This window comes from Cygnus atratus, chromosome 7 (assembly GCF_013377495.2).
Source record: "Cygnus atratus isolate AKBS03 ecotype Queensland, Australia chromosome 7, CAtr_DNAZoo_HiC_assembly, whole genome shotgun sequence".
NCBI classification, from domain to species: Eukaryota; Metazoa; Chordata; class Aves; order Anseriformes; family Anatidae; genus Cygnus; species Cygnus atratus.
In genome coordinates this window covers 12,420,101-12,438,222 of record NC_066368.1, presented here as the reverse complement: position 1 = coordinate 12,438,222, position 18,122 = coordinate 12,420,101, and the positions used below count along the sequence as shown (strand labels likewise).

Below are 18,122 nucleotides of genomic sequence, written 5' to 3'. Positions count from 1 at the left end.
GAATATAAAGCAAAGCTTAGGAACGACTACACCTGCAGCCTGCTTGCTTTGATCAGGATCCTAGTTTCTTTAAACGCTGAGTACTTTGCAGTAGGCTTTTAGACCCAGGTTTTATTGTTCACTCTTGCCTACTACGAAGTGTCAGGATCCACTAGTTTGGTTACTGTCCTCTACTTCAGAGGAAAGATTTTGCCATCCTTTGGCAGAAGCAAAAGGGCCTGAGTTTCAGAGCCACATTTAGCCAAATCTGTGTCCCACAGTAAAGGCGTACTGCCTCTAATGTAGGTGTGTGAGAATGTGTGTATATATATAAATATGTTATTTATGCACACATGTATAAATATAATGTGTGCATACATATCCTGCCTATATTTAGACACGTTGTTCTGGATAATGATTACTGGGGTTATCCAAAGCACCCCTGTATTCCTATGGCACAAGAAGAACAGATGTGTTGCAAACACATGCTTTAAAGTTAATGCCACTGTCCCTGTAGGCTGAATATACAAAAACTACATCTCCAGAGACTGAATTGATGCCCATCTGAGCAATCATTTCTACAAAGGAATGACTGCTTGTGTGAACAGCTCCCCTGCCTTGTGGGACAGTGATCAAATGAAAACAGTGATGAGCAATCACCCACTAGAAATGTGACTGATGCTCATATCATCAATGTTTTATTGCCTATCACTCCAGAAGTGTAATATTCTGTATCCTGTTGGCCAGCCTCTGAGACATCCAAAGGAAAAAACAAGATAAGATACCTTTACTGAAAAAAAAAAGGGGGCAAAAAAAAAAAAGGCAGCACCATATGCTTGTTCGGTTTGTATTCTCTTCCGCAGACTTCCATTACTGTCCTTAGTTTTCTTTAGGGGGGTAGGGATGGAGAGAGGGAGGTGTTTCTGTTTGTAGTTGTAAAGATATTCTGGTACTATATTATGGTCACTCTGAAATCATGGTTGGGTGAAAACAAGCTCTCAGCACAGCAGATGTTTTGCTCTGTGAAGTGAAAGATTCACAGAGTACTGCTACTTGGATTTTCTTGGTTAAGTAAGCAGGCACAGCCCCCCAGGGCATAGATACCTTTGTTGTAAAACGTCCAGATCCAGGCTTCTGTCAGCTGCAGAGAGGGAAGGATAAGGACTGGATTCTTTCGGTTAGCTCCATCACAGCTGATTTTGATAGCCTAAATAACAGTGCTGTGTCATAAATAACAGCTGTGCCATGTCTACTGCCTCTGGGGAGCCCTGCTACACCTGCACATGTTCCCTGCCTTGGCAGTGGTCACCCTGGGGCTGTCTCTGGTGCACCCGTGCACTGCAGCACACAGGCCTTGCAAATGAACCTGCAGCTCCCAGGCCAAAGCTTCTCCATGCCAGCTGCTAAATGGCTGATAACCTTTTGATGGGGAGCAGCCCTCAGCCCCACGTGTAAGTTAGTGGGACCTGTTCTCTGTGTTACTTACTGCGTAGCGAGCTGGGTTCCTGTACCCTGTGCACCATTGAGCTATTCCGGTACAAAGCAGCGCAGTGGGGTTAGTGCTGAAATGGCTTTTACCAGAGCCCCAAACCGTTATGGTCACTAAAGGAGCTGATCAAAGGGGTTCCCGTGTGGGACTACCCCAGGGGATGGTCATGCTGGACTCTGACTCTGAAGGAGCCTCTTCTTGGTGTGCCAAAGCTTCAGAGAGGCCTGTAGCTCAGGGAGAGCTCCCTTTGAGGGAGAGGAAGGGGAAGGAAGAGACGAACAAATTTGCACAAGCAACGGAAGTTTGGCAGCCTGACTTCTTGTGCTGTGCAGTTGGAGTCTTTGTAGAGTATTAATATGTGAGCTGGGTTTGAACGTTTTCCTGCAGCTGGATGCTCAGAGCTGTGCCTGCTCTTGTGTCTCATGGGATTTGTCTTCATGCTGCAGCTTTTCACTGAGCATGAGTAAGTTTTCTCTCTTTTTGCTGGCTGCTGGTTTTCGTGAAACTCGTAGAAACTTTGTTCTCCAGGGTTTTTGTATGTCTGTCAAACTGGGAGAGAATTGGCCAATGGGTAAAAACAAGAAGTTGTTTGGGGGGCATAGCGAGACAGGCACACTGCAGGCAGACAGTCTGCAGGCACAGGAGAAGAGAAAATGTTAATCTGGGCTGTGTGCGCTCCTGCTCTGTGAAGCACACAGAGGTGGGATGTTCTCCTTGCTGAAGTGGGGCTGTGCCTCCACGTGGCTCTCAACGTGGGGCTGCGGATGTGTGTGTAGCGGGACTAGTCTGGAGGTGAATGCATAAGACTTTGTATCTTAGGAAAAAGGTTGATAATCTAAAATCAAAACCAAGCCTGCTCCTTGTCCTTTGTGGACACAGGCAGCAAGAGTCACAGAAGCAAAGGAGAAACCCCCTGACAGGAGAGCTGGTTACACACACGTGCTCCAGGAGGTTGATTTGTCCCTCCCAGCCATCCAGCCCCACTATTTGCATCTCTTTTGCACTTGGGAGACTGATTACACATTTATAGCCTATCCGCATAGCTGAGGAGCTACGACTGCAGACAAACGAAATCTCCTTTGCTCTACCTGACAGTGCTCTGAGATGGAAACCATCAGAAGGGAAGGCTCCTCAAAGCTATTGGGACAGCATCATCCTGCCTCTCCACACCTCTGCTTCACATCCCCGTCCCTGGGATGAGCAAGTCTCATCACGATATTGGAGTTTGCTGGCTCCAGCCTGTCTGTCACAATCACAGGGAAGCTCAGGCTGAGAACTACAGGAATAAGGTGGATTTTGTTAGCTCCCAGTGCGCTGATTGATGGCCAGGTTTGGTGGAGAGGAGCTTATCCACCTGGTGTGCTCATGGAGCCCTGCTGTGCTGACTGTGGGATAGCAGCTGCAGCAAGGGCTAAAACACCTCGTGGCACATTGGAGATGGTGCTGGAGTCAAACAGGTGATATGCCACTATAAATAGTTGGGAAGGAAAATAATTATGGGAGAATTTGCCATATTTCAGTAAATTATTTGTTATAAATCTTCCAAGGGGAATACTCAGAATTTGGTGCCAGAGCATGTTCGGGGAAAAGCACACTTATTTATTTGGTTGTACAAATATGATTTTGTTGCATTGCATCAAGTCGTCCTTCATCTTAGCCAAGACCGGCGAAGAGATTCCTCCCCATGGCTGTTAGCTACTGCTGATTATAATAATAATAATCATGAAAAACAAAACAGAAACCCCACCACCAACCCCTCCTCCCCCAAACAAACAAACAAAAAACAACAAAGAACAAAAATCCAAAAACCTGAATTGGAGTAAACAAAGGTCCATTCAAGACTGGACTGCCCCTTGAGTTCCACTGCTTTTCACTGTGCAGTCTTTTTTTGGGGTATTGCCAGCAGCATGGTTTGCAAGCTGAAATACAGCATAGAGAGGACAGTGAAATGCTGTAAGATCAAGGACAAGGACACGTGGGACAAAATGCGTGGAGTGAGCTTTTTTAGGCTATGTATGTATAGCCAGGGCCCGTTCCATGTTGTAGCAGTTCTGCTGCTACCAGTGGTTTAATAAGGCACAACAATTTGTTTTATGGAAGCATTGTGTATATATATATGTGCACACACACAAGTTGATATATGAAGACTGCTTTATATATAAAAATAAATAAGTGTGACAATGCCCTTGCAAGTGATAGGACCCCAGTGATGGCCTAAGGGAACAAGTCAGAGGAACCAGCTGGGCAGGGTCACTTGGCCATAAACAGTCCAACCAAAGTTAAAGCAGGCCTTTAAGGTGTCGCTTATAGAAGAGATCTTTTCTATCACCGAGTCTTCTGTCAATTTTACGCAAGTAATGCACCTCTCTTTCTCTCTGCTGCTTTAACAATGTGCTTTGGTGTGGATGCTAATCAGAACCACAGGTATGGCAGAAAATGTGGTATCCGGTCTACTCATAGTGTTAAACAACTCTAAGTACACGCGAGCTAGTTAATTTTCAGTTAAAGTCTTTAACTGCAAAGTTAAGTGATTAACAAAGGTAAAAGGTTGAAGTTAAGATTAGAAACGGAGGTGGAACAGTTCAGTTCCACCTGCAGGTCACATCTCTGAAAATAGTCAGGCTTCTTCGGTTGCTAAAATTAGGCAACAAACTTTTCTCTCTGTGTGTCTTAGTAAACACTTGCTTTCAAATTAGGGAACTTGGTGGTGTTAGGAGTTTAGCAGATTTGATTATCAAGCTGTATACTTAATGATTTAAGAAGCTGAAAAGGCTAATTGTAGATGCCTGCTTTTGAAAAAATGCACTATTACCTATGCAGGCTTTCAGTTCCTTCATCTCTAGAATGGAGATAATATTTCCCAGTGCAGCCCTTGGGACTTTGTTAGTTTGAATGGATTAACACAAGACAAAAGCCTCAGCTTTTGGGAAAGTGCTATGGAAATACCGTATATTATTGTGATATCCTTTGAGACGTCTCTGTGAAGCCAGTGGTGACTGTCATGATAATAAAGAAAGCCTTAGAGAAGCTAACGAAATAATGATCCTACCTCCTTTCTAGCTATTCTTTGAAAGGGCAAATGCAATGAGTGATAATGGTTTAATGAGAGAGAGTCATTAGGGCATCCAGCCTGCATCTTTAGAAGTGCAAGGCATTTTGGGAGATCTGAAAATGACTAGGAGAATAAAACCAAAGTAGCTCTGTGAGAATATTAAACCGGTATTTGTGTTCTCTTTGAATGCTGATTGAAACCAGTGATCTCTTTCCCCGGCTGGTGGCTGGTACATGTGTACTCGTGGAAGTGGCTTGTTCGGGGCTTCAGCGATGCTGTAAGAGTGAGTCCAAGGAAGTAGCTTAGTACTTGCTCCCTGTCACTCACCGCTCTTAGCTTAGTGTTACTGGGAGGTTTCTGACCTGTTGAATGAGCGTGTGTTGGAGGCCTTGTGGAGTGCAATCACTTGGCCAGGGTTATTTGGTTTTATCGAGCTGCTCCGATTGCAAGCCTTGCTGGAGGGGGAAAGCTGCTAAATAATTTGTGTTGTATTGATACCTGGCAAGATAAAAGTTTCAGATGCTTTGTGCAGGAAACTGATATGGGAATACGGTATGTGATTGTGAGATGTTTCTGTGAAGCCCGGTGAGTATCAATACTGTACATTAGTATAAAAGAGTATTAAGTATAAATATAATAGTAGCTCTAGTTTAGTATTAGAGCTAAACCACAACACACACAGTTTGTTTAAGACTTGAAGCACCCCTGATTGCTGGGTGTTCAAAGGAGGAAGTTTGCCTCAGCCCATTTAAGAAAAGAACCAGTTCCTCACTCATTTAGGAATTGTGCTTGAAATATGCACAACAGCAAATGTGCTGCAGCGACATCTTTGATAAAAAAAAAAAAAAAAGCTTCAGGGGTTCTGTGACTGCCTGGCTCAGAAGCCTGACAGCAGCTACCTGTTTTTGCAGTGTGGCTCTTATGGTGTCGTTCTGGACTGCAGTGGCAGTGAGGAGCGTTGGGGAGCTGGGCGCAGACCCTGACACTGCTCGGTTCCTGCAGCCACTGGAGCGGAGGTCTGGGGCTGCTGGGCACGGTGGCACTGCTCGTGCTGGTGCCATCAGGGTGACGTGGGCCATTGCCCTGCCAGGCAAAGAACCGAGGGTTGGTCTTGGTGCTGACCGCTGTTCAGGTGTGGGATCCTGGCCTGGGTAGTTGTTGATTTGTTCTGGTAGGAAAAATCTTGTTTGTTAAGAAAAGCGGAGTGTGAAAGCAGACGAGAAACAAGCAGGGCAAAGCGGGGTTTCAAGCATGCCCACAAACGAGGAGGAGGAAGCTACAGAAAACCCTCTGTGACGAAGCAGCTCTTTTCTCCAGTCACGAACGGGTAATGCCACCCCCAGAGCATCTGCTCCTCCGGGTGGGATTTGCTCGTGTAGGGGCCTGAATCTGTCTCCGTAGCTCAGAAAAATTAAACGCCTGGCACAGAGTAGGATGGGGGTGATTGAGGACTCAAGATGCCAGTTTAGGTACATTTTTATCTAGACGTGAGTTTAGCTGTTACAATTGTGAGCCACATTTGGATCCCCATCTCAAGTCAAAAATCAGCCTACTTAAAATTGTTGTTTATGGGTTTAATTTGGATTCTTCTGCTGGATTTGTCTGAAAATAGAATTTGTGCTAAGGGTGCTGCTGAGATCAGAGTCCTCATGCAGGTATCATTTGCAATCCCACACCAGCATGTGAGAGCAGAGTCCCCCTGAAGTCCACAGAGATCTTCACGAGCACACCACAGTTCCCCGAGTGCTGTAGGGTCAGCTGATGTGGTGACAGACCCTGTCCCAAAGGCTCAAGTTTTCTTCTTTTCTTCTTACCACCCTGAATGAAATGGAAAAGCTGAAGTTTTAAGGGTAATAACGCTCAAGCTGTAACTGAGCATCTGTTTGCAGTCATTTCCTTCCCATAATAACCACATAAACTCTTTTTGTCTCCTCTTTTCTCCAGGTCAACAGACTATGGCACTACCTATGAAAAGCTAAATGACAAAGTAGGCCTGAAGACTGTGCTGAGCTACCTTTATGTCAGTCCCACTAACAAGAGGAAGGTAAGGGAGAGCTGTCGAGCTGGTAGCTATAGAAACAAAATTATGACTCTTTGTTCCTTCTGAGAGGAATTATGATCCTATAGTGAAATCCATTGGCAATTCATCGGAGCTTGAATTTGCTGTTTAAGTCACACTAGTGCAATTCCATGGTTTTCAGTAGAATTGTGCCTGTTTCACTTGTGGTGGGGATGGAGTCCTTAATCTCCTGCTGAAGGAGTTAAAGAAGTAAAGCAGGTTGCTTTTTTTTTTTCTTCTGACTCTTATACGTTAAAGAGCTGAACTCGCACAAATGCTTCCTGGACTCTTGCTTACGCTGACTTATTAGCTAATATGCCTCTTTTTGCCTTCTCTGTTTCTTTATTATTAGCAATAACAGAGAAAAGGCATTTCTTCCTGCATTTGATGCTTACGCTTTCCCTGGCTTTTGTGGAGAAGTTGGAGGTAAAGACGTAAATGACATTTTCATTGGTTACATCATGTAAGGGGGCCGAAAGGAGAATGTGCTGGGGCAAGTGGGTGGGAGACCTACGATGTGATTTGACTGTGTAGGAGAGAAGATGAGGTCACAGCTTTCAAACCCCCCTGCTCATGCTTCCCACATAATGCAATTAGGGCTTAGGCTGGCTCACAGAGCGCAGCCCAGGAGTTACTGCTCAGTGCCTTTTTGGTTTAAAATTATTGCCTGTGCGGATTCAAGGGAGGTAGTGGGACAAAGGTGCTCTCAGCTACCCACAGAAATAAATACAGGAGGGCTGCAGCATGCAGCTAACTGCTGGCAGCGAATGGAGCTCTTTGGATGGGGAGCAGCACGTTCTGTTTCGTCACTTCCAAAGGGCCCAGCTCGTCTCCCTCCTTAGGTTTCCAAACTTGTATTCTGCTACTCCTGCTATTATTATTACTGACACTGTTTTCTCCATCATTGGTCAGTCTACAGAGTTTTCAGGATTGATGCTTATTTCAGTGCATGCAGTCTTAAGGCAGCCATGGCTCTGATTACTGTAGGCAGCAGTATGTGCTTTGGGGTATAGAGAGGAGAGCGAGAAGGTGGTGGTCAGGGGTCAGTTTAAATTTTTTTTGAGTGCAGAAATGGAATTCTCATAAAGACTATCTTTATTTTTTTGTTCTGAGCAAAATGAAATGAAGGTGTTTCATAATAAACTCTCCTGGCCTTAATACCCCCTGCGTGGTGGGTGCTGAAGAGTTAATTCTTGTTCGTTCTGTTTCCAAAGCAACTCTGCCCACCTGAAATCAGAGGCAATATGCTCAGTTACAAATCCTACGTCACTGGTGTAAAGTCTCCCTCACAAATTGGGGGTACAAGGATATATGATTATCTTTAGCATTTCTCAAGCTATCAAGCTCTACAGATTAGTGGTCTTTTCTCCCTCTCGTATTTTTTTACCTCACTAATAACACATATCACTGTATAGTGGCATGCAGAACTATCTTTCCCTTCTGTTTTCTTATTGCAGATGACAATTTGCATTGGCTTATATTTTTGGTCTTATGTTGTTAGGAAATGATTTCTGGACCTGTCTGTCTTCCTCCCTTTCCTCCCTTCTGAAAAATCTTTTGAAACAGAGAGGAGCTGTAAGGAAAATCCATAGGAAACCGGCTTTAGTATGTTGGTTGTGGGAACAACTTGTTTTCATTCTTTCCACCTCTGCTAAATATAAGGACACTGTTACTGGGCATGGTTAAACAGGTGGTTTGTCTGAACCCAGAGCTGACTGCTTTGATCAGCAAAGCAATTCCAAGCATAAATTCAGATTTTTAGAAATTCTTGGGGAAGATGTCACTGGATTGGAGAATCAGGGATTTGTCAAATTCATTATTATCAGGCTTATTTTACACCTACCTCTTACAGATTCACAAGGTTGTGTCTGGCAAAAAAATGCTCTTAGGTTGTAATTTTCTTCAGGTCTCTCTCGGTGAACATTGTTAAAATGGCCTGCAGAGTAAGCATCGCATTTTTGCTGAGCTCCTGAGGGCAACCACCGATAATGAATCACAAAGCAGTTGGTGAATCAGTTGCACCCCAGCGGACGAAGTCTGGATCCCTTGTGCTTCCCCTCTGACAGCGGGAGTGCTGCCCAATTGCACACAATGCAGGGATCTCCTGTGAGCCTCAAAAATAAATCTTTGAGGCAATCAACAGTGGGAGAAAGATACCACGAGCAACAGGGCCTGCGTGCACACAGTGAATTGTGCAGGCCCTTTCCAGGCACAATATTTTCTCCTTAGGCATCAGATATTGGTAGGACCTTGTGTGCCTCGGCTCCTGTCGATTTCTGATGGGTTGCTAGCACTGTCTGCTCATTAGCGCTTAGAGGATTAGGAGTTACTTGGAGGAGGGGAAAAGCTTTCCATACATTCATTCCTAATTGATTTACTAGTGAGAAGGATAATTACCTCTCAGCTACCCTGCAGAACTACAGTGGGAATTACCTGTCAGATTTCTTTGAAGCCCCGAAATGCCTCTCTTCAGCTGTTAAATAGAAATTATGCATTCAGCCAAATGCCAGTTATATAAACATCATTTACCTGAATTGTGGCATAACCCTGGGCCCATTTAAGTATGAGGAAAGAGGATTTAAACGCTAGCTTTTTTTTTCTTTTCTTCTTTTAAAGTAAAAGCTTTTTTGTTTCCTTTTAATTTTTGTGAATACATTATAAGTGTTTTTTTTTTTCTGTTGGCTTCTGTCATGTTTCAGTGCTCAGTGCTGCCAAGTTATGGTGGAGCGCTGATTTCTCAGTAACAACATCGCTGTTACTGCAGTACTGGGGGATCAGATGGGGCCAGACTTGAAATGCAGGGGTGGAGCAGATGGATGAGGCATGGTTATAACCCAGGGGCTGGGAGCCTGTGTCGTTCCCCTTCTCTTGGTACTGAGAAAGACACAGCTGATGACTACTTCACCAGTACAGGAGGGCATAAAGCCCTCGGGGATCTATTCTGCATTGTGGCACTCCAAGCATTTGTGCTTTTCTTACAAAGTAGGTTACTTTCTGGAAGAAATACTGAGCTTAGTACAGGAATGATTTGGTGAAATTCTGGAACACATACTGCACAGGGAGGTTGGACTCGATGACCTAATGGTTCCTCTGGCCTTAAAATATTGAATTCTCTTTGGGTTTTATTCTCTCACCCACAAAGGTCATGTCTGAGCATCTGCTATGTAACATTGATGGCAAAAGCAAGTTCCCAGTTAGCTTCATGTATATTTGTTCTTCCTCTTTTAAACTAAAAACTCTTGTTTCAGTTTAGGTTATATTTTTAATCAATATTATTCATTTCATGTTCTCTTTAGGCTTCCTGCTAAGCTGCTCCTGTGTATTTCTCCCATCCCTTACTGGAAAGCCCCAGCACGGTGTTGACTATTGCCCCTGTCTGTATCTGGTGTCCTGCCATGTTTTGAAACATCCTTCCTCCCACAGCAGACTGACAAATGCCGGAGCAGCCTGAAAGCAGCTGGCCCATCATTCCTATCCTTTGATCCTCTGTGAAACACATGAGTCCCTGTTGTTTACCTGTGGGCAAAAAGACAGTGGAGACATCATGCGTTTGTGCTTGAAGAGGAAAGTAGTAGTAGATGCAGTAGATGGGGGAAGAGCTGAAGAAACACAGTCTCTAGTTTTATCATGGTAATAAATCCAGGGTGGCCTTAGGTCTCCCTGGCTTTGCTGCTGTTAAGTACCTAGAAGTCAGGCTCAGTTTGTCAACGTTTGTTGGTTTTACATGTTGCCACTGGGAGATACCAACCCTCCACAGACTCAGAGTTAATAAAGGCACAGAGCCTCATAGGCTGAGCTGAGGTGGCTTTAGCTGCATCCCCATGTGGTGCTGGGCAGAGGCAGCTCTGGGTCCCAGAGCCCCTGCTTGCAGCTGATGACCTATTCTGCCGATGGCCTTTTTGAGCTGAGATGGGGGATGTCCATGCAAGCTATTTCCTCGAAATTGCAAGTAGATGTTTGGAAAATGCTCTTTACCATTGTGTAATTTGAGGTTTTGCAGTTCATTATTTTCATTTTATTACAATAATTTAAATTATTACAAGAGGGAATGGCCTCAAGGAGATGTTCAGGTTGGAAATTAGGAGAAATTTCTTCTCAGAAAGATTGGTTAGGCATTGGAACAGGTCGCCCAGGAAGGTGTTGGAGTCACCGTCCCTGGGGGTGTTTACAGGAAAAGTTGGACGTGGTGCTTAGGGACAAGGTTTAATGGGTGACATTGGTGGTGGAAGGGGGACGGTTGGACCAGATGATCTTGGAGGGCTTTTCCAACTTTAATAATCTTATGATCTGAAATGGAACCACCCTGGAGTGCTGCCGTAAGGAGATAAATGAGTGGGCTGTGGCCTGCTGTAAATACATAGCCTCTGGCTTCACCAGAGCAGAAATAATTCTTACCATGACCCAGGATGACTTTGTCTTCTGGTGGAGCAGCTGCACTGTTCATGCTCTTCTGAAAGCTAAGGAGATCAGGGTTTCACAGCTCTTTGCAACTGGCCAGTGTTCATACGGCCTTGCTGTTGGTAGCTGAAACTGCCAGGCTTGTACCTGCTCTTCTTGCAGATGCTTGGGCTGTTTCTTCTTTCACTTCCACAGTAAGAACTTGTGGAATTGAAGAGGAATTTTCCTTAGATGAAGAAAATCTGCCTTGATTTCCAGGTGATCGTTAGACCTAGCAGTTTCTGAAGTCCTGAAGGCTATTGCTTTCTTAAGAGTTACTGCTTGGAGCTCTAGTGAGAAGCTGAGCTGGCTGTGTTTGTGACACTCCCATGCCCATGAAGATTCTCTAATTGGTAGAGCGTATTCTAGGACACATCTTTCCCTTCAGTGCATCCACCCACATGGTTGTTTGCCAGAGAGGCCACGTGAAGAAGTATCTGCTTTGGCACAGCCGACATACACATTTTAACAAACCTGATAATTCTGTGGTGAACTTCAGAGAGGCAAAATATTCATGTATGTTCAGCAGTACACCTTCCTTGCAGATGAATGGGGTTGAAGGTCAGATGACTGTGTGCTCTGAAAAGCTGGGGCTCAAAATGCATAGCTTTGGCTTTTATTTTATTTTTTTAACCCAACAGACTCTTGTCTGTCTTTAAGGGATGTAACAAAAGGCTGCTTTCTCTACTGGGCAGAGATCTCAGTTCTCTGCTGACCTTTAATTTAATGCTGTATTTTGGGTGTTAGTTACGTTTTACTAGAGGCGTCTTTTCACAGCAGTGTGGGAATTAGAATTATTTCTTCCAAAGCGCTAAGGGAAAAAACAGTCTCTATTTTAATAAGAACATTTCTCAACTTTTAATTCCCATTATTCTTTATCTTTTGTCTTTTTCTTTTCTTTGAAAGTTTTCTGTTAGATAATTTCCACAGCTATGCCTTAGATTCTTGGACTAACCCTGTGCACTTTGAAATAGCACCTCTTAGAGCTTAAGTGCTCTGAGACCATGCCCTCTAACATGGGTTGGTCTGTTGGGCAAGATCACGTATCTCATGAATGCTTGCTTTCTTCTTGTTTGCCAATAACAGGATTCATTTTAGAATTTATGCATCATAGGTAGATGCAAACCCCTTCCAAAAGAAGGTGAGAACAGAAGTCCTGTGTTTCTGAAGCACCGTTCCTTTCAGGCACTGAGGTGCAATGCTGAATCCTAAGGAACTGTTGTTGAACCATAGATTTCTTGTATTATTTCCTCCATGAAATGCTCTGTGTAAAGTGAATATTCTTGGCGAAGGTGTTTAGTTGAAAACCCAGTTTTCACTGAGAAAGTTTTATCTCTACCCTTGGGATTCCTGTGGAGGTTGAGAGGATGGAGTTAAAAAGCATTTAAAAGAAAAAAGGAGGGAGAAAAAAAAGGAATAGAATGACAACTCTAACTGACAAAATCAAACCCAAACGCACTTGCCTATATATAGTATTGCTCAGATAAATGTGGATAAATGTGAGGTCCTGATTGCATTTAAGATCTGCAGTGACAGTTCTGATGTCTTAGAAATACCTTCCTTCATGAATTTGCTTTGCAATTCAATTGGATGCAGTCATCTTTAGCTTTTCTCCTGTGCTGGTACCATCATTGTTGTAGGCAATACCCTGAAGAATTAAAAGGTCGGTAGTCTTTCTTTCTGTGCAGAATCAGCATAAAATGTCACCCAGCAACAGTGACTGAAATGAGGATTCCCCCAGATTTCTCCTCATAGCAGAACTGAAGCATTTCGGATTTTATTTGTAGGTAGACCTTTTAGCTAGAGGATTTGAACAGTAGCTGTAAACAGCATAAAGCAGAAATAAATTCATGGTGCTCAGCTAAAGAGCTTTGAGTAAATGGTTTTGCAGGCTAATTTCCCAGTTGCCATACAGTCAAAATGGAAAAGCCAAATCACTGAAGCTATAAAAGCCAAAGATGTGCGACACCTCTCATACCTATTCATGCCTCTAGACTTGGCCCATCACAATGAGAAATGCTTAGAGGTATTTGGAGAGTCAGGAGCTCTGAAAGCTAAATCTAATTAAGTTTGTTTGTTTCTGTGCTGCTTCTCGGGGATGAAGTGAGGCAACTATTTATGAGCTGGCAGACAGCAATGCTGCGTTGCAGTTCAGGTTAATGAAGGAAGAAGTTAATTGTGACTGTAATATTGGAATCTCATAGGAATGCACCTACCTGGCTGGAAACTCGCTAGCTCATTGGGAGTGACATCTCCTCCTGCAGGAGATGAAGATCCTAAATGAGTGCAAGTCACTTTGACCTCATTTTATTTCTTCTTGCTTACTTGGAGAGTAATTGAGAGCAAACCCCATCGTGGCCTCATGCATCTCCTAAGGGAATTCCTGAGCTCTTATTGGATCCTCAGTGCAGAACCGTGATCTGAACTTGTTTTGGTTTTGCGTTTAGTTTTCGGTGCATTTGGTCCCAGAGGGAATTAGATAGCATTTTGTTTTCTACCTGCTCATCAAATGTGAGATAGAAGCACTGCTTCATCAGCCTAGCACACACCTGGTGCTTGCTAACCCAGCCTGAACTGAGCTGCCATCCTTTGCCACATATCCCATTAGTCATTTGCTGATTTTTTCCTAAGATTGTATCTTACGCTGTTGGTGAGGGACTGAGCTCTGGAGTATCCTGAAGCCATTTGGCAAATGGAAGGTTTCTTTTTACCCTTTTTCCTTATTAAGGAGACACTGTGAAAAACATCACGTGCTACAAATTGGCACTTGCTGGCGTGATTTAAAAAAATCTATTTATAACACAAATGCAGTGGGGCTGAGTTGGAGCCACAGGGCAGGAGAGGGAGAACTAGTTCTTTCTGTTGTCTTTTATCCCTAATCTTTTCCTTCAGCCTGATGAAATACAGTTGCTATATAGTTCTTGGCTTTACAGCTGCCATTAACAGACACTAAATTACCTGAGCTGCAAATTGAGTTTTAATTGTCTCCTCATGCACCATTCTCTGGACCTGTTGAGCTGTGTAGGATGTTCTTGTTAGCACTCCAAAACACATGCTACTCAGTCCAGATCCTGTGTGGGCAGAACCTGTCTACTGCTGTACGACAAAGGCTGTAGCTCTGAAACACAGCATCTGTATCATCTGAGCTCAGATTTATCTGCTCTGGTTTTACCAGTGGATTGTACAAATGTGACTGATCTGATTAACATTGCAGTATATTCTGCCTGGTAAATATACTTCAGGAGCAGTCACCATCAGTCTCCAGAACTGACGATTTAAATAAGGACTAAAATTGGGAATGAAGAAGCATTATTTTCCTTCACCTACTGATGAAGCAAAGATGATTTCCTCAAGGTCATACACAACATCTGTGGCAGAGTCAAAGGATATATTATATGGTGCGTTTTATCTACAAGGTTCAATCTTGTGAGCTCTTGTGCATGGGCTTCTCTCTACTTGTCTCATTAGTTCGGCTTGAATTTGTCACTCATGAAAAAAGAATTTTTGTAAATGTTTGCGGAACCAAGACCTGAAACTGTGGAAAAGAGATCATTTGAGTTACAGGTGTCATAACACTTTGTCTGCAGCTTTTTGACCTTGACTAAGTAAGAAATATAGCTTCCCTATACTAGTAGAATTAAATTAATGTTTTAACTGCGGTTCAAAATGAATGGAAGATGCTGAGATGTAAAGGCAAAATATGAGTGTTAGTAGAATACTCTTAAAATATAGTTGGTTTTTTTCAGTATGTCCCAAATCTGTTTTTCTTTTCCCTTTTAATTATTACTATGTTTGAGGGTTGTGCCTTCTTGTGAGCCTTTGTAGTCAAGGGGGTCCTGTGAGAGAGAGTACTTTATCTTGCTGCAGCCTGGGACTGTGCGGCCTGACATGTCGGAAGCCTGCTGAGACCTGACCTACCTGTAGGTTCCTATACTTCAAGAAAGAAGAAACTACTCTGTTTCTGTGCAGATTTTAATTTTACCTCCTCTGACTTAATGTAGATCATAAAGATAAATGGAGTTCCTATAGCATCTGTTGTCAGGAATGCAACCATTTGTCAGCACAGATAGCACAGAACAGAGACACAAGCTTATGAGAGATCCCCAGGGGATGTTTCCCTCTTCCTAAAACAGGGACAATCTGATCAATGTACACTAAGGAAGGCTGTCCTTCAGTATTTCAGTTCACTGCATGAACATGAAAACTTGGGATCCTTGAGGTTTTTTCAGGCATTTCTCTGGAAAAACAGATGCATTCAAAAACAAACAAAAACTACTGAACTTCAACCACTGCTCGTGTTGGGTATTTCTAAAAATAAACACATTTGAGATCACAGAATCACAGAATAGTTGAAGTTGGAAAGGATCTCTGGAAATCATCTAGTCCAACTTCCCTGCCAAGCAGGGTCACCTAGAGCGCGTTGCACAGGTGCAGGACCCTGCACTTACCTTTGTGGAACTTCATGAGGTTCCTCTCTGCCCAATGCCTGTCCAGGTCCCTCTGACTGGCAGCACAGCCTCCTGGTGTATCAGCCACTCCTCCCAGTTTTGTGTCGTCAGCAAACTTGCTGAGGGTGCGCTCTGGTTCTTCATCATTGATTAATAATTTGAACAGGACTGGACCCAGATAATTAACAGAATACTTGCATGTGGCATTATTTAATAGTGTTGAAGGTGAGAGGATTAGAAGAGAGATGGGTATTTTTCTGTTTATACATATCTTAAAGATACTACACTGAAAGCCATTGTTGCAGCACTTATGAAGAAAACATTCATATATTATGAAACTCCAGATTTAGAGTTTCCTTTATGCACCTGCATTTCATGGCTTTATGCTTATCCATTACCATAACTTTTGCTTGCATTTTTCATATGTTTCAGAACTCATTTGATACACATTTGGGTAGTGCTTAGTTAAGTATTGAAAGCAAATGGAACCCTAATACAGGGTTCAATTAAAAAAGATACAGAGTAAAATGAAAGCTAAGTTGGCTTTATGGAAAATGTCTTGTTAAATAAACGTCATTTTAGTCTTCACAGATGTTGCAAGTCTAGTTGATGAGAGTAACTGTAGACATAAGATGTATAAGTAAAATAAGAAAAAATCAGACACACACCTGCCATATCATTTACCTACCAAGGACTGGAACTGTATTCCTGAATTCCCTGCTCAGCTGCTGTCCTGGAGCTTCGGCTATGAGGGATGGTTTGCATCATGGGAAAAACTGGCCACTTAAATGAAAGTAGACCCAGATTTTAGGGAAATGCAAAACAAAGCTCAAACTCTTCGGACTTGGCTGACTTGCCATGCATGCTTTACTAAGTTGTTTTATGTGCAAGAACCAAGTAGATAAACAGGGTTTGTTTGGTACAGTTTGCGGACAGTAACTGCAGTATCTACAGCTTTAGACATACAATTTGTAGTCCGATCATCCTCAGAAGATGAATGAAAAAAAGTAAGATTGGTTGATGAGTGTGTCACTGCACTTCATTGTCTATTGGAATGGCTAGAGACTCAGATTGTGAAGGGAGAAACCCAAGCTGATATGTCTTTTTTTAAAATTTTATTTATTTATTTATTTATTTTTTGCTCAGTATTTGCAATAATGTTTGGAGGAAAAAAATAAGGTCAGTTATCAGGTAAGATCCAGCTTGGCACGATGGATACTGGTGCAGATCTCTGATGAGGCTGCCTTGCCTTGCCTGGCTTTCTAGCAGTTGGATGATTTCTCCTGCTGCTCTCTGCCTTCTTCGCCTCATATTGCTAGAGTCGGGCTCCTTAGGGGAGCCTTAGGGTGGTATGAGGCCATAAAGATGGGGTAAAACTGGAAAGATCGCATCCACATTTAGATGTGGACTTCCCGGAGTTGGCTGACAGTATTTAATAGAGGCAGTTTGTTCCGATTTAGTCAGCAAGTGTTAAAGGACAGATCAGAAGTTATAATATCCACTAAAATAAGGCTGCAGTTTTGTCACTTAGTATGACCGTTGCTTTATGAAGTGGAGCAGAGCAGGCTTTTAGCAGCTTTTCATAGTGCCCTGCCTTGCTTACAGGGACAAAGCAGGACTGTCAGGATGCATCACCTCATAGGGGCTGCCTGTACCCAGCCCATCAGCAGGGCAGGCTGAGGTGCAGATCCTGACACAGGGCAAGTTTGTGAGACTTCCATCCTTTCTCCACCCTCCCTACACCTCTATGGAACAGGGCTATCTCCTTTACTACTGCAGCTCCAATAACGTATTAATTTATGAAGTATGAAAAATGAGGTAATTTTGAATTAATGAGGAGGGGAATAGTGCTTCCCAGGCAGCGGGGTAATCAATCAATAGTAATGAGTCAGCATGTCCTGTTATTAAAAAAGAGGAAAAATAAGAGAATGGGTGGAGAGCAGCCCTTGGAAAAGGGGCATGTGGGTCCTTGTGAGACTCAATAATGTTGTAACCTTGGTCTTCAGTGATTAGAGCTGGTTCACCAGGAGACAGTTATTTTGCTTTGAGGAAGACAAAAGAGCAAACTGCACCCCAGAACCCTAACCGTCAAACCCAGCAATCTGTGGTAAAATGTCTTTTTATTTCATTTTTTTTCTGAAATGAAGAATCAAGAAATTCAGCGTTGGTCATTGGGTGAATTATAATCTTCAATGAGCAGACTAGCAGAGTCTGCAGGGTCAGAATCATAGAATATTCTGAGACAGAAGAGAGCCGTGCTGTCACGTGGGGTGCCTGAACACCACAGTGCTGTGGCCACTGAGTTCAGCAATCCATCGAGCTCTGGCTTCACTACGTGTTACTCCCCTCCCACATCCGTACTCCTCAAATGTGCTCTTCCCAGATATGCACATCTGCCTTTTACAGTGTAAATCCAATAACTAATTTCATCTCTGATCAACTCTATGTGAAATGTGTTACCCCAAGCAGCACCGTGAATCCTGGAAGCCCTTGCTTGGCTGTTTTTAGGAACTTTTTTTCTTCAGCATGGAGTTTAGCTGGGCTAGATCTCAGAGAAGCATTTCAGGACATCTCAGTGTCTTGTTATGCTAGCCAGGGTTTGTTGCCTTTGGGCCTGTCTATCCTCAAATGCCCAGTTTCTTTGTATACAAACAGATG

At 43.3% G+C, this 18,122-nt stretch overlaps 1 protein-coding gene across 1 annotated transcript in view; it reads left to right on the top strand.

The window, feature by feature from the left end:
- The window catches only part of SORCS3 (sortilin related VPS10 domain containing receptor 3), a 279,845-nt gene that overhangs the window by 118,615 nt on the left and 143,108 nt on the right, over window positions 1–18,122 (top strand). Inside the window, exon 4 of the mRNA XM_035547545.1 lies at window positions 6,465–6,564. Coding sequence (XP_035403438.1) covers window positions 6,465–6,564 — 100 coding nt within the window. The remainder of the gene's footprint in view (window positions 1–6,464; window positions 6,565–18,122) is intronic.